This window comes from Solanum pennellii, chromosome 11 (assembly GCF_001406875.1).
Source record: "Solanum pennellii chromosome 11, SPENNV200".
In the NCBI taxonomy this organism is placed as follows: domain Eukaryota; kingdom Viridiplantae; phylum Streptophyta; class Magnoliopsida; order Solanales; family Solanaceae; genus Solanum; species Solanum pennellii.
In genome coordinates, this window is record NC_028647.1 from 66,170,414 (window position 1) to 66,186,067 (window position 15,654).

The 15,654-nt window shown below is 33.8% G+C and overlaps 4 protein-coding genes across 8 annotated transcripts in view; all 4 read left to right on the plus strand.

Annotated features, from left to right (window-relative positions):
* Positions 1-4,592, plus strand: part of LOC107003358 (DNA repair protein RAD51 homolog 4) — a 6,101-nt gene extending 1,509 nt beyond the window's left edge. The window contains exons 2-10 of one of the 2 annotated variants that reach the window (XM_015201677.2): positions 546-625; positions 713-828; positions 905-986; positions 1,167-1,298; positions 2,425-2,535; positions 2,636-2,714; positions 3,103-3,173; positions 3,986-4,135; positions 4,338-4,592. In XM_015201677.2, the coding sequence (XP_015057163.1) occupies positions 546-625; positions 713-828; positions 905-986; positions 1,167-1,298; positions 2,425-2,535; positions 2,636-2,714; positions 3,103-3,173; positions 3,986-4,135; positions 4,338-4,388 (872 nt within the window). In that variant the 3' untranslated portion in view covers positions 4,389-4,592. The remainder of the gene's footprint in view (positions 1-545; positions 626-712; positions 829-904; positions 987-1,166; positions 1,299-2,424; positions 2,536-2,635; positions 2,715-3,102; positions 3,174-3,985; positions 4,136-4,337) is intronic. The other variant, XM_027912865.1, reaches the window with a different exon arrangement.
* A 2,329-nt stretch (positions 4,593-6,921) lies between these two features.
* LOC107003357 (pentatricopeptide repeat-containing protein At1g07740, mitochondrial) lies at positions 6,922-11,189 on the plus strand. Of its 2 annotated transcripts, none has more exons than XM_027913091.1 (2): positions 6,922-10,599; positions 10,699-11,189. In XM_027913091.1, exon 1 carries the CDS (start codon positions 7,011-7,013, stop codon positions 8,430-8,432), a length of 1,422 nt encoding a protein of 473 aa, XP_027768892.1. In that variant the 5' UTR covers positions 6,922-7,010; the 3' UTR covers positions 8,433-10,599; positions 10,699-11,189. The 2 variants fall into 2 exon arrangements, with proteins under 2 accessions (XP_027768892.1, XP_015057162.1); XM_015201676.2 differs by having other exon boundaries at positions 6,922-10,589.
* A 525-nt stretch (positions 11,190-11,714) lies between these two features.
* On the plus strand, positions 11,715-15,638 carry LOC114073822 (cold-inducible RNA-binding protein-like). The gene is made up of 4 exons (XM_015203327.2): positions 11,715-11,870; positions 11,958-12,026; positions 12,790-12,896; positions 14,580-15,638. Exons 1-4 carry the CDS (start codon positions 11,789-11,791, stop codon positions 14,655-14,657), a joined length of 336 nt encoding a protein of 111 aa, XP_015058813.1. The 5' UTR covers positions 11,715-11,788; the 3' UTR covers positions 14,658-15,638.
* Positions 11,803-15,641, plus strand: LOC107004914 (protein FATTY ACID EXPORT 2, chloroplastic). Of its 3 annotated transcripts, XM_015203324.1 has the most exons (4): positions 11,838-11,870; positions 11,958-12,026; positions 12,790-12,896; positions 14,580-15,641. In XM_015203324.1, exon 4 carries the CDS (start codon positions 14,704-14,706, stop codon positions 15,451-15,453), a length of 750 nt encoding a protein of 249 aa, XP_015058810.1. In that variant the 5' UTR covers positions 11,838-11,870; positions 11,958-12,026; positions 12,790-12,896; positions 14,580-14,703; the 3' UTR covers positions 15,454-15,641. The 3 variants fall into 3 exon arrangements, with proteins under 3 accessions (XP_015058812.1, XP_015058811.1, XP_015058810.1); XM_015203326.2 differs by lacking the exon at positions 12,790-12,896 and having other exon boundaries at positions 11,803-11,870; XM_015203325.1 differs by having other exon boundaries at positions 11,812-11,870; positions 11,958-12,896.
* Positions 15,642-15,654: the final 13 nt, after the last annotated feature.

A 15,654-nucleotide genomic window follows, 5' to 3' on the forward strand; every position in this document is an offset into this window, starting at 1 on the left:
GGGGGGGGGGGGGGGAGGGGAATTGGATTCCCATCCATATGTGATTGTTTAACGCTGATTCTCATACTTGACACCGCCCGTCCAACTCCATTTTTCGTGTATAAGCTTTTTAAAAGAATTTGGCAGACATTATTAAAAGAATTTGATCCTTTTGTACCCAGAATAGACAGTTTACTGAATCTTTTGAAGTAATGCTGGCGTTAACAATTGAATTGTACTCCATTCTTTCAATTTTAGTATCCCAATTGGTTTGGATACGACTATTAAGGTAAAAGTTAAAGTTTTATTATGGATCCAGAAATGGAGATAAAGTCATCTTATTGAAATTTTTGATGTTGTGTAGAACAAAAGTGGGTCCTAAAGCATCTTTTAAATAAAAGAACTTAAGGTATTAAGAATTGTAGTGGTGAAGTGTTCCTAAAGGGCAGGACATAATTCTAGGATACCCTCAAATAGAAAGTTAGAAAGTTAATTTGGAACAAATGATTTATGGATATTCAATTTGTGTTCTAGTCATATTATTTTTAATTTTTCTGTTTCCACAGTTGAAGACTTTCTCCTGCATGATCTTTATGTGTTAGTGATTTCAACCGAACAGCATCATAATTCTGAGAGATTGAAGGAGGTTTGATCTGCCACATATGTAGTTTTCATATATCTGCTCTTTGGTATTCCTATAATGATCTGTACGTTCATTTTACTCATAAAATAGGGGATCACCCAGGTTCTGACTATCATTAACAAGCAGCATCAACCATGGGTAGATGGCCAGGAGTTGTTGGATGATGCTTTACAGAATAAGCGCTTCTTACCTACTGGATGCAGAAGGTAACAATGCAACGCCCGATACTTTTAAAACTTCCTTGACAGTAAATGACTGATGAATAAGACTACTATGGATCAGCATAGATACATTTCTTCATGGTGGATTAAGAGAGGGATATCTGACGGAGCTAGTTGGCACATCATCCTCTGGTAAAACACAAGTAAGAGTGCATTGATAATTCGAGTTTTATTTTTTGACATGGTTGTTGTACTGATTTCTGATGTTTGATTCTTTAAGTTGGAAAAATCTTCTGACTATTGATTTATGAAGCATGCTTCATCTTTGAAGCCTCATTTGGCTCTCAATTCTGTTGCTGATTTAAGATTATATTTTTGTCCAGATTTGCTTACAAGCTGCTTCAGCTGTTGCAAAAAGCTGGGGCAAAATCGTTTTCTTGGACTCTGGAAATTCTTTCTCTCCTAAACGTGTTGCTCAAATTGTCACTCAGACATCAGATCTTTCTGCCTATGAGGTCAAAACTTTTCTAGTCTTCTGATTAACCTTTAAACAGATTTGTAGATCCTTTCATTGTGTGACCTTCCTTACCTGATTTTGTTATTTATTGCCGGCGAAGATAGACTGCATTTCAGTTTGCTGTTTCACAAATCTGTATGTGATCGGAACTCCAAAAGTATCCAATGAAAGTTAGGGTGGCATGGAAACTTCTGATTAAGATTACTAGATATTTTCTGTGTATGACTGCACATTCTCTATCTTGGACTTTGTTCGCCAGTCGAATCCTTTGTCCCTCTTTTGTAATTCATCGCAGTTGATCTTCTTCATGATAATAACTACACTAGCTCTGTCATAAAACATGTTCTTATGTTGTTTGATACAAAATAACTAGCACCGATCCATCTGATTATTCTTTATGATTCATAATTCGTTTTGAACAAATTTGAATAGGAGAACCATGCTGCAAGAAGTATCTTCTTGGGAAAATATCTGCGGTGCTAATTAACAAAGAAAATAAAGTCAGCAGTCGATAATTTAGTTTTCTTCTTTTCTACTACTGCAATGTGAATCAATCTATCTGTTGTTACAATCTATTGTTCCTTGTACCTCGATTATCATGTTGTTAAGTTTTAGTTCTGTTCTGTTACTATCTGTTGTTGTTGTTACTGTTTTTGTTATTATCTGTTATTTCTTGTACTTCCGTTACTTCTTGTTGGAACGGCTTTGGATTGTTTTCCTTGAACCAAGGTCTATCGGAAACAATCTCTCTACCTCTGAGATAGGGTAAGGTCTGCGTACTCTACTCTCCCCAGACCACACCTTGTGGGACAACACTGGGTATGTTGTTGTTATGTTGACATGTGAATCACAAGGTCTGGCTTGCGTAGATTCATTTTCCAATTGGATTCTCACTTCTCTTAGTAGGTCAGACAGAGTATGCTTTCTCAAATTCAGTTGGATATGCTGCATTACATATCTACCGAGAAGTTGTTTTTAATCAGGATATGCTTGCCACAAATTTTATGTACGTCACTGGAGATGTACTGTGTATATTTATCATTTGCCCACATGAATAGTATGGCTGCTGAGATTATCATGCAAGTTTTTGTACCCAACTTTTCACGCCATCTTCTCTTTCTCAGGTGGACAAGGCTCTTCAAGAAGTAATGAACAACGTAGTATGTTTCTCAGTGTTTGACATTTTTACACTGTTTGAAGTGCTTCATCAGCTAAAGAACAATCTGAGATCTCAGGTTTTTGGAAATACAAATCTTGTTTCTCTACTCTCATCGCCTCGTCCCTAGATTAGGTACATGTCCTTGGGGCACTTACTTATGAGGGTATGATATGCAGAAAGATCAGCACATAAGAATGCTTATCATTGACTCAATATCATCACTCATTGCACCAATTCTTGGAGGTGGTGCACATGGTAATTTCTCACTGTAGGATGAACTGATTATTGTGTTAATTCTGGATTGTTTCTTTTTTTTTTTTACTTTCTTAAGCAATTTAAGAATTAACTTGTGTTTTGCATTTATTGTAGGAAGTTTTTAGTTTTTCATTTCTTTAAGGTAACTTCTTGGTAAATGGGAACCCTAATTGGGTTAGATTCTTTTTCTTCTAGTATCTCTAATAGTTTGGCTTGAGGCTTAGTTGTTGATGTATGCTCTCAGACACATTTTTGTGTGTGTGCATGTGAGTTCTCTTTCTTCGATTTTCTTCTGTTGAAGAGTATCCACATGTCATCATAAAAGAACCTTCTTGACAACTGATGCTCAACGTGACAACTAAGGGATTGTTCCTTTTTTGTGAAACAGGACATGCTTTAATGGTTTCAGTGGGATTTTTACTAAAACGATTGGCACATGAACATGATATCTCCATTTTGGTAAGTTTGGCAGTAACATAACATTAACATGGTCTTTTTGTTTCAGCATTTTTAATTCTCTTTTCTATTATCTTTAATATATTTTTTTCAGCGTTCTTCATTCTCTTTGCTATTACTTTGATATCTGTCATCTTCATAACATGAGCTATTTTATCTGATAAGGATCATTTTCCTTTCTCGTTTTAACTGGATCAGTGTATTATTATTATTAAGCACATAGCACATAAGCCAGAGATGTGAACTTGTCAAGTTGTAACGTACTTACCATCGGCCCCTATTGATCAGTTAGGTTCTATCAAGGCACTTTCAGCTTTGTGTTGATCCACATAGTTTGTTTTAGTCTCAGCAAGTAAATTTCAATTTAATATTCATGATCCCATATCAAGCCATGAAAACAGCCTCTTGTAGAAATATAGGGTAAGGTTGCGTACAATAGACCCTTGCAGTCTGGCCTTTCCCCTGACCCCACACATAGCAGGAGCTTTAGTACACCGAGCTGCCCTTACACATGATCCCATATTGTTCACCCGAACTTCCCTCAATAAGTAATGGAGTATTACTTTCACTATAGTCAGATAAGTTTCTTGATATCCTATTTGTGAACCCAGTGACGGAGCAGCTATTTTTTCTAATGAGATTCAAAATATAAAGAAGTAAACAAATGAAGAAGCTAAGGGGATTAAACCCCTCTCTCTCTCTCTCTCTCTATATATATATATATAAAATAATATTGATCTTGTATATACCGTGTAATTATCCTATAGCTCTGACCCTGTGTGTATCTCGTTATAATATTTACCCTTGTATGCTAGGTCACAAATCACATGGTGGCTGGTGAGAAAGGTACTTCCAAGCCAGCACTTGGAGAGAGTTGGAGAAGCATCCCGCATATTAGGCTTCTGCTATCCAAAGACCAGATTAGTAATATCAGCAGCATATCAGTAGTTAGACACCCACAAATGGTATGTTTCTTACAAGAACTACTCTATTGTTTCAACTCGGTTCTCAACACCTTATCATACTTCATTTCACTAATCATCAACCATAACACCTGACTCTACAACATCAATTCTTAACTTACGATTTTGGTTTTATAATGCTATAACAAAACACCATTACCATGTCATGAATAATCATATATCTAATAAAGAATGTTTCATCCAGGCTACTGGAGATAGAGTGGAGTTTGCGTTCCAACAACATCAGGTTTTATAATGCCTGAAATTTTTATCAAAAGTATCAACTTTGATGCTGCTTCATCGTGGGAGAAATGTTATCTAAGGTTGCTGTTGGAGAATTAAACCTAACTGTTTGCTAGTGCAGTAATGAGTTGCTATAAGTTTTCTCAACTATAGATTTATAAATGGTTATACTTTTTGGGACACCTATTCATTGAAAAAGATTATACTTGTTGCTATATTTCTATGGTATAATCATCATATCATATATTATTATAAGTGGGAAAAAAAATTAAAAATTGAATAACGATTTTACCCTTACTATAAATTAAATTGTTATAAAAATATTTAATTATGTAATTTAAATATTAAATTATATTATTTTAATAAAAAAGTTAATGACTTTTGCATTTTCTTAGATTAATTCCTTACTTAAACATCCAATCTAATAATATCTATCATCTGTAATTTATATGTTTATTTAGTTTGATCATAACTAATTAATTAAATATTAAATGTTTCTAAAAAAAATCAAGACGGATCATTTTTCATTCACTAAATTAACATTGTTTCTATAATAATTTATGATTTGAAACTAAATTATTACGTATTCATTAATGTTTCAATGCGAAAAAAAAATCTTTTTTATCTATTTCAAAGGTTTATTTTAAAATTTACAAGCAATTGAATATGGTTCATGTTTTAGTTTTGTCACATTATCCAAGAAACTGTTGATATTCTTATGCATTTATATCATGATTTGCATTACTTAATTATCTAATTCTTGACTATGTACATTCTCTTATTATTTTTGGATTAATATTAAAATATGATAAAAAATATATTATCATATCAATAATATGGTACAATAAATTTATTTCAAAGTGACTATTCATGATAAACATATTTATTTATTAGCTAAAAATATAATAAAGCTAACTAAACTAAATAGAAAAAGGAAACCAATATTCAATTACTTCTTGAGGACAAGAAATTAAAGTGTATATATATATATATATATATATATATTATTTGACTTTTCAAATTTATATGTGATTTTACGCTTATTACAATTTTTGTCCTATGAATTTAATTCTTCCAAAAAAGTTTCTTATGTGCTACTCCTACAATCCTTATGTGTAGGAGCTCTAAATTGGTGAAATAATGTCATAATTTGTGGGAAAAATTGTGAGATCTCTCTTAGGCAGTCATGAGGATAATTAAGAATTCAATTACTGAAACATGATTTTTATCTCTATTTATATAGTTGCAATGTTGCTTTGTTTATAACTTGCTTTTAGTTTAGGATTTTTCAAAAGCAAACTGATTGTTACATTAGATTTCGTTACAATTTTCATTATCAAGACAAGATTGAAAAAGAATAACTAATCGCGTTGCTTATGTGTTTCTTTTTTGTTCTTTGTATTTGTATATCATCTTTGAAAATGAATTTGATAGAACAATTACTCTCTTTTTTTTATTATTTAAAGTTGAAATATATAGAATTAGATTAATGGTAGGTTCGATTAACATATCATCTTTGTGTTTCACTTAGATGATTGCATACGAATAATGATCTTGAGCTTGTCCAGCAATTATCATTGCCATCATTTCTCCTCCATTGTTCAATTTTTTCTTTGATGATGATGGAAAATAACTAATTGAAGAATTTGTCGAAGGTTGTTGTTCTGTCATCTTTTTAAGAATATCTTGATCTTCATCCTGTAAGTTAAAATTTTCTAACTACTAACCAAAGTTTATAATATATAAAGATTTACATACAAATTATGAATCCACTATGGTATGTGTTTGAAGTCTATATTATACTAAATCATATCATATTATATCATCATTAAGCATGAACTACCATAGGAAGTATGACAAGCAAAATAAAGCACGGATTACCATAGAAAGACTAATTACGTGAAAGAGCAACTTCAATGAATGATTAGGATTTGAATTTTCGAGCTTGTGGTGATAGACTAATTAATTGTAATTGGACAACAAATAGTCATGGGTGTAGGGCCTTTTAAAATGAACAAATGCAAGTGGACAAGGAAGCATTTACATGTAACTTATTATTCTCAAATATATTATAAAAAAAACACTTTTTAAAGAAATATTATATTCTTTTACATCATATATTAACATGTATGCATGTTTAATATAAAGTACCTATTATAAATAATATCAAAACTACCTTAATTTATATTTCAACTCTATAAATACAAGATTTATTATCTTTAGAAACATGCATTTTTTGATATACTAATGTCTACTTTTTATCATCTAAATATCAATTGAAATTGTATAGAAAAATTTAATATCAATTAATAAGAATATATATTCAACGCACGTAACCAAAATCAGTATCTAAATAAAATTGAAAGCATATCCATAATTTTGAATAATTATGAGATAGAACTAGTTTACAAGTGTAACATAAAATATAAAGTATAATTATTAAGGAGTAATAAATAAAGATAAAATATTAAAATTACAATTTAATTGTTACAATAAATTTAAACATATATGATAACAATAAAATTGAACAAAAGTTAGATCAACCATTCAAACAAGTGTGTAAGTGAACACGGTACATAAACTAGCTCAGCCAAGGAATGAAGCAAAATTATAGTTTAAGCAGATTTGAAACTCCATGATCAATTCAAGAGTTAAACAAGCTACCATAACTCTTCGAACACTCAGAATTCACAATCTTGTACGATTCAGAATCCCAATTTTTCAATCCCAACCATATCACAGTCATCATCGTTCTCACAGACACAATTCAAAATCTTCAGCTGAAACTCAAAAGCCTCATAACACCACAAGAAACCTTCTTCGCAAACCAATACAACTCCTTGCAGACCTCAAACAAATCCAAGATCCTGATGAAGCTATTTCACTCTTCCATTATTATCAACAAATGGGGTTCAAACATGACTACCCAACTTATTCTTGTCTTGTTTATAAGCTCGCAAAGTCTCAAAATTTTGAAGTTGTTGAATCCCTTCTTGGATATCTCCAAACTCATCATATTCGGTGTAAAGAAACACTTTTTATTGGGTTAATTCAACACTATGGGAGAGCAAAGTTAGTTGATAAAGCTGTTGAGCTTTTTCACAAAATTGGGTCGTTTAATTGTTCGCCTAGTGTGCAGTCTTTTAATGCAATTCTGAATGTGCTTGTTGATAGTGGACGTTCTGAAGCTGCTAATGAGATGTTAAGGAGTTGTTCGAAAATGGGTATCTGTTTAAATTCTGTTTCGTTTAACATTATTATCAAGATGTGGCTGAAGAAGGGTGATTGGGAAATGGCTCGCCAACTGTTTGATGAAATGCTTGAAAGAGGGTTCGAGCCAACCGTGGTTACTTACAATTGTCAAATTGGGTTTTTGTGTAAGAAGGGGAATGTTGAAGATGCTAAAAGTCTGTTTCAGGATATGGTTAGAAAGGGAAAGAAGGCAAATGCAGTGTCTTATGCTTTGCTGATGGAAGGTTTATGTTCTTTAGGGAAGTATAAGGAGGCTAAGAAGTTGATGTTTGATATGGAATACCAAGGATGTAAGCTGAAAATAGTCAATTATGGTGTTTTGATGACTGATCTTTTGAAACGAGGGAAAATTGGTGAAGCAAACAGTTTACTTGTGGAGATGAAAAAAAGGGGCATTAAATTTGACATTGTGATCTATAACATGTTGATTAATTATTTTTGTAAAGAAGGTAAAACCGCTGAGGCGTATAGGATGTTAGTTGATATGCAAATTGCAGGCTGCTGTCCTATTGCAATTACATACAGAATGGTGGTTGATGGATTTTGTAAAACAGGAGAATTTGAGGAAGGTTTGAAAGTTTTGAATGCAATGTTGATGAGCAGGCATTTTCCACGTATGGAAACAGTAAGGTGTTTGATTCTTGGTCTGCTTGATAAAGGGAAGGTTGAAGATGCTTGCTTTGTTTTGGAGGAGATAGAGAAGAGGAAGAAAAAGTTCAATTTTGATTCATGGGAAGTCATTGTCAAGGATTCTTGCACTAGTGATAGGAGTGTAAGCCAGCTCTTAGATGAGCTTGTATTTTAGCTATTCGATTTAGATCCATTCCTTTGTCAAATCTAAGAATAGATAACCGCATAAGACAGTGACATGATTCTTGGTTTATAGAGTTGGGCATGCTTAATGGAAGCAATTTCACTTCTCAATATCTGATTGAAATTTTTATGGACACTGTAAACGAAATCTCTGGATGTATTAACTTAATTTTTTTGGTGATATCATCTTGTTTTCCCGTTTAATAATTTGAAACAGAGAAGTTACTTTATTTGTTTCAATCTAACCAGCTGATATTTGGTAATCATTGTACTGAGTAATCCAAGTTTGTGCAGCATAGATTCCATTTAAGGATAATTTCAAGAAGGGCTTTTTTGCTTGAAACAAAGAAGGTACTTTCAATAGAAGCTTTTCTCCTCTGAAATAATCTTTTAAGAACATTTGTTTGTACCCAGTTCGGTATTTTGGTTGCAGTTTTAGTCATTATTTTGTTTTTCTGCTTATGCTCTCTTCTACGTGATCGTTATGTATTTGTGATTTCAACTGAACAACATAATTTTGAGAGATTGAAGGAGGTTTAATCTGCAATCTTATATATATGTGTTTAGGTATTCTTATAATGAACTACATTTCCAACTAAACCTACAGCTCAACTGAAAAGAAGGGGACAGCAAAAACAATCAATCAAAAAGCAAAAGAAGATAAACAAGAAAGGAAAAGGCTACTACTAACGTGCAGAAAACTACATCTAATATTGTTCAACAGGGAAAAGAACCAACACTCTTGGCAGTCCAATAGTGAAAGAAGGAACACATTCTATAACAAATATGACAAATCAAGAGGAAGATTAAAACGAACCAAGCACTGCAGCCAATACTACTGTCAAAGTAGGATGAATCCAAAGAGAACAACGTATCAAAGGATACGATCTGCAGAAAATCTTCACTCAAGCACTTCGTATAAGTAGCATAGAATGAACAAGTTGTTACCTGCAAGATCAGTGTAGATGGACTAATGGAGAAACTCAGTGTTTAGTATTAATAGTGTAAACGAAGACAAAACACAACTTGAGAATGTCATTGTAGGATTCCTTGAGGGATGTTACTACTTCTTCCAACATACCCTAATCTTTAATCGATGACTTTAATGTAATCACATGATGATACAGAAAAAAGTGTCCTTTGACAAAGCATACACAAGATTACAAGTTTCCCTTTCATAAATTATATGGTAGACTGATGTTTGTTGGATGTTGTGTTTTCTGGTTCCCCTTTCACTTGGTGTAGTGGAAGGACATCAAAATATATTATATGAAAAAGGTTGGATAGAGTGTTACTTAACCATGAATAGTTGAGTTTCTTCCTAAAAACTTAGGTAAGTCATGTGAAATAGAACACGGTCTGATCATTCCCCTATGTTAATCACCCTATAGGTACAACAGATCAAAAGGCGAAGACAAGTTTCTCACTCTATGGATCGAACAACCTGATTTTTCAAACGTTGTGAGGAATGCATGACAACAGGAGGTTCAAGATAATCCTTTATGGTCGTTTTGTTTAAGAATGCGGAGATGATACAACATCTGAAGTTGAAATTCTCTTTTTGGAGTCAAAAGTCTGGTTTCAGATAGATAATTACGGAAAACCTAAGCACCAAGTTCTTTCACTCATTATTAGTTAATAGAAGAAGGAGATTGACACTAGACTTGATGATTTCAATATTAAGTTTTATTAGGTCTTGTTAGCATATACTTGAAGGGGACATTTTGATTAATAAAGCCCGTTAATATTGCTATCTCTCACATACACATGTCTTGTTCTTCTTCCAAAGCTCAAAACCTTACGCTACTATGTCGGACTTATGGCCAATCAGTTGAAGAAATGTGTTTTTAAAATTTCTGCACAGCAGATTAATCTCACTGGTATCAAATTAATCACTCATAATCAATCAGGTCTGAAGTCTGATAAAGGGTAGGTCTATAAGTAAAATTATTATGTAGGCCCATGAGTTGGTAGATAATATTTCAAGTTTGTGTTCAAATTGGACATCTCTAAAGCTTACGATAAGGTGTGCTGGTGTCACACTCTTAGAGCCTTCGAATTTGACGAAAGGTGGATACATATCATAATTGATATCATATATCTGTTATTTAGGATTGACTTTATAACTCATCAAGAAAGCTGATACAGGGTAATTCCTTGTCAGTTCTCACCCTCTTTGTTTGTTAAATGTGCAAAAGTATTGTCCAGATTGTTTAACCAATTACCTCAGAATACTGATTTCATTTCATATGTTGCAGATGAAAAGGCACCACTGATCACTCATTCGTTACGAGATAAACGATGCAGTGTTTCTGGACAAATGATTAACAAGGAGAAGTCTTCATTCTTTAGGCTTCTCAGAACATGATTCAGGGAATCAAGATATTGACAACATTTCAGCACTAAATTTCCCTTTACATATCTTGGAAGGAAGAAGATTTACTTCCTCAATAATATGATCAACAAAGTTACCAACAGAGTCCAAGGATGGTATAAGGATGATTTTGGTATGGATGAAAATATTTTCTAGAAAAATAAGTGTTTTCTTACTTATTTTGTTGTGTTCAGTATGCAAGTAAAAAGTATTTTCCGAAGAGTATTCGGAGTATTTGTGTATATCTAAGACAAAACTATGAGGATGGGATGCGCAGTGGCGGAACTATGTGGGTGCTTTGAAGTGAAATTGTAAAATATGTGTTAACAATGAGATTTGAACCTTGGTACAATAACACTAAAAGAGTTTTAAGTACCATCCAAGAACCATTGGGTCATTTATTTATTGTGTGCTCTATGTTAATTTTATACAAATACCTATTGATTTCTACTTAGATATATATATTTCGTAATGAAGTTAATGGATGTTCGAGCACCCGACGGACACCACGTGGGTCCGCCCCTAGGGATGGGGTTAGAGAGGAGATCATGCTATTTGTTTTCCTCTACTTTCATTTACAGAGTCATGTTTCTTATTTTTAAAACTTTGTTATTATAAATATTTTCTTATAAAAAAATATGAAGATATGTGATTTTTTAATGTAGGCCTTAGGATATTCTGATATCTCTCATTTGGTAAAGATTGTATATAAATTGGAGAAATTTTCATAGCTTTCACAACTTGTAGGATTTTCATATTTATCAGAAAAATACAACTTAAGAAATTCAAATTACATATTTAAACAAAACGTCAACTTGAAATCAATCTAAATTTAAATCGAATTCTATCTTTCTGCCACACTTTTCCGACTTGATACCACCCCTAAAACCACAAGTAACGGCGTATTGGGGGGAAAACACAATTATAGAAAAGTAGGGGCCAACACAAAATATGGATTAAAACCAGGGACCATAATGCAATTTGGTCTCTTTGACTTAGATACAGCGCTGCTCTCTGAAACTCAGATGGCAAAAGGGTTGCAGCTATTCGTGAACAGTACACATACTCTATCTCTCTCTTAATTTATGTGTGTTGGAGTTCTTATTGAAACCCTAATACTGATGTATTTGATTTTTTTTACAGGATTGTCGTTTTATACTACGAGTGAACAGTTGAAGAAGCTATTTTCACCTTTTGGCGTTGTTACAGAAGGTTAATTCGCACTTCTTCATTGTTTTTTTGCTGAAATTTTTAATTGGAAGATGATGTAATTCACTTTATGTGATTGCTTTGTAACTCTCTACAAAGATGATGAGAACTTTCTTTATTTGATGACTCTATTAGGGTAGTAGGTTGCAGGTAGTAGAGTGTGGTGGTGATTATCCTTCCATATTAGTAGTCCTAGTATAACTCGTGTAGCTTCTTGTTCCTCGATTTGTATTACTATTTGTTGTTTTTTATATTTTGTTTATTGTATTTTTTCTTTGTATAGTTTATGTGTTGGATGCTTTGTTATGCTTTTTACAGTATTTTGGCATGACTTTTTCATTTCTGATGTTTCCTTTTTTGAAATGCTTTTGTCTGTGTCTATTCGGAATAGCCTCTCTATCTCTAGGTAGGTAGGGGTAGGGGTAAGGTCTATGTGCACCTACCTTCCTCATACCAAACTTTGTGAGATCACGTTGGGTATATTGTTGTTTTTGATGACCGTAGTGTCCGGACAAGTTTTCATGCACTTCGACTAATTCCATAGGTATTCTGCCATCTCCCACCAATATCAGGTACCAGATAACTTTGTCCACTAAAATATTGGGATGGGTGGGAAGAAATCATCAAGTGTTTGTTTGTTTTTTGTTGGGATTTAGATCTCAACTCATACACTTCGTGATGAATTTTGTTAAAGTGGGTCTGCAACTATTTTAGTTTTAAGGCTTAATTTGATTGATTGACATGGATTTGTTAATTGGGTGAGCAGCAAGGCTTGTTAAAGATCCAAGGACACAAAGGCCTAAAGGTTTTGGATTTGTTACCTTTGAATCAGAAGCAGATGCCCAGAATGCATTGAATTCCTTGAACGGAAGGGTAATACCTCAGTTTTCTAAATGTGTACGCTTGTTCGTGTGTGTATCTGTATATTGAGTTAATGGAACGTGCTTAATAGTGATACGGATCAACAATGGTATATACTTTGTATATAAAATTTTGGATAATATATAGTATTTAATAAATCTGTACCTATTTGCTAGAAAGGGGACAAGGAGTTATCGTTTAAGTGTTATCCTACATTTTAAACTAGGCATGTCTCTACCTATTGACAATTCTTAGACCGCCATCTGTTTAAAATAAATTATTTATCAATCATCATGGGTTAAAGGAAACAGATATCTAATTCCTACACTTCACTGCAAAACTGTATGCTAAAGATGTATTTCAAGCTGAATCGTTTCAGTTTGATGTTTGACTCTGTGATCATAATCAACCTGCATCTACTGGTGCATTCATTGGTCGTAAGGACTTTGAAATGTGATAATGGTCCTGCAATGCTTTCAGTTGGAGTCAGGATAATTATTGCTGAAAAGGGACCAATGATCAGGGTGGAAAATGTAAGTTGGGGGCATTCATAGGCTTATAACAAAACTTGCAAAGAATATACCCATTTTAGAACAACTAAATTTCACTGGAAAGAGAGATCTAGGTTCTTGGAAGTTACTGGTTTACTTAGAGATATTGCGGTAGCTGTAGGAGCTGCATCTCATTATGAATTCTTATTATTGTTGTTTGTTTTGGGTTCCTATTTTGTTTATCTTTTAATTGATTTGTTGAATTAATTGGCTCATAAACTCTTTAGTGGAAATGAAGACTGGGCAGTCTCTTGTTGTCCCAAGTTTTCCTTCTGGTTTTGCTGACAAATGTGGTTGAGACAGAATCTCTTGATGTTCACTGGTTGAGTTACTGATAAGGAACTGGGATTTCCTTAGAAAAATCTAAATATGTTATCTAAGTTCTCAATTCAAGGAAAATAGGACTTAAAAATGGATGATTGTGTTCTGGAGAAGAGAATTTCTTAAACCAGTTATAAACAAAACAAGAAAAAGAAGAAAGAATACTTGTATGCATAAAATATGTCAGTTGAAGAAACAAACTATGATAATAGAAGAAAGAATATGTGTATGCATAAAATATTTCAGTTGAAGAACAAAACTATGATATCAAACTCCAAACTGAGAACTGTCTGCTTCCCCTCTATTAAGCTACTACCTCCACACACACACACACACACACACACACCCGTGGTCTCTACCTTTCCTGACTTTGATCTAATATTGGTGACTAATTGCCACATCTATTAACGTCCATTCTCTCACTACAGTGATTTTTTGTGTTTTTAGTGTTATATTGGCATAATGGACATTATGTCATTCAAAACGGAAGTACCTAAACATTGTGTGCACAGATAAAAAAGATTGTTATAATTTGTGATACACATGAGAAGTGCCAAGCAGCAGATTGAGAAATAGAGATGAGAGATAGCACAGCTGAGAGTAGTAGAAATGTTATATCATTAATGTGAATATGTTAAGTGGCATTATCTTTTGCAGAAAGCTTCTTTTCCATCTGGGGGGAACATTTGTTTCCCAGCTTTATAAAGTGCATTTAATTTCATTTCCTTCTGGTGAAATATCTTACATAACTGTCCAAGTCTTGTTGATTCCCATTTACTTTGTCTATTTCTGTTCTGTCATTGAAATGATCTACGGACTGCAGATTGTTGATGGAAGACTGATTTTTGTGGAAGTTGCTGAGACTACAGAAGCTGCTGAAAACAAAACATCCCGAAAATAAGTTTCTTGTAATTCAGTGTACACGTTGCTATTTCATATTCCAGATAATGGGTGAATTTTTGGCCATTTCTCAGTCCTCCATAGTGTTGCCTAACTTTCGAGTCCAAGCTTGGAGTCAAAGGCAGCTTTTCATTGCTCATAGTCAGCCATTGAGGTCACTTCATTCATCTCTTCATAGCTTGACTACCTCTCACACAGTGTATCCAGGCTTGTCTGCTGGATCGACGCATTTCTCTTTGGGGGTCAGAGCCAGTGTTGTCTCTGTTGACTCTACAATGCCAACTACCTTTACTGTTGATCCAGCTGGGCCAGGAATTGATATTCTGCCAGAGGCAGGTGGTGGCGGAGGTGATATTGGGGGTGCAAATGATGACAGTGGCGGTAGGGGAGATAATAGTGGAAATAATAATGATGGTGGTAATGAGGGCGGTTCAGATGAAGGGGAGGATCATAACAGTAAAAAGAAAATGGCCCTCTCTATGTCCCAAAAATTGACCTTGGGCTATGCTTTCTTGGTTGGAGCTGGTGGTTTTATGGGTTATCTTAAGAGTGGCAGCACAAAATCCCTGATTGCAGGTGGAGTTTCTGTGTCCCTCCTGTACGCTGTTTATACTATGCTTCCAACACAACCTGTTTTGGCATCAGCAATTGGTTTTGTCCTCTCAGCTGGACTTGTTGGAGTAATGGGATCTCGTTTTCTGAAATCAAAGAAGGTTTTTCCAGCTGGTGTTGTCTCCTTTGTGTCTTTTGTTATGACTGGTGGTTATTTGCATGGAATATTGCGCAGTGCGCATTAGATCCCCTAAAATGAGCCAAGTATTTGTCAATACAGATACATTAGTTTTGATATCTGTTTGAATTTGGATTTTGTCATGATTTCTAAGTTGGGCTGCTAGAACTCTCTAGTAAAACACTAACATTGTATCAAAAGGGCACTTTTGTTTACCCTCTTTCTCCGTAGTGAATTCATTCTGTTTTTGGATGAGTTTTCCTCTATT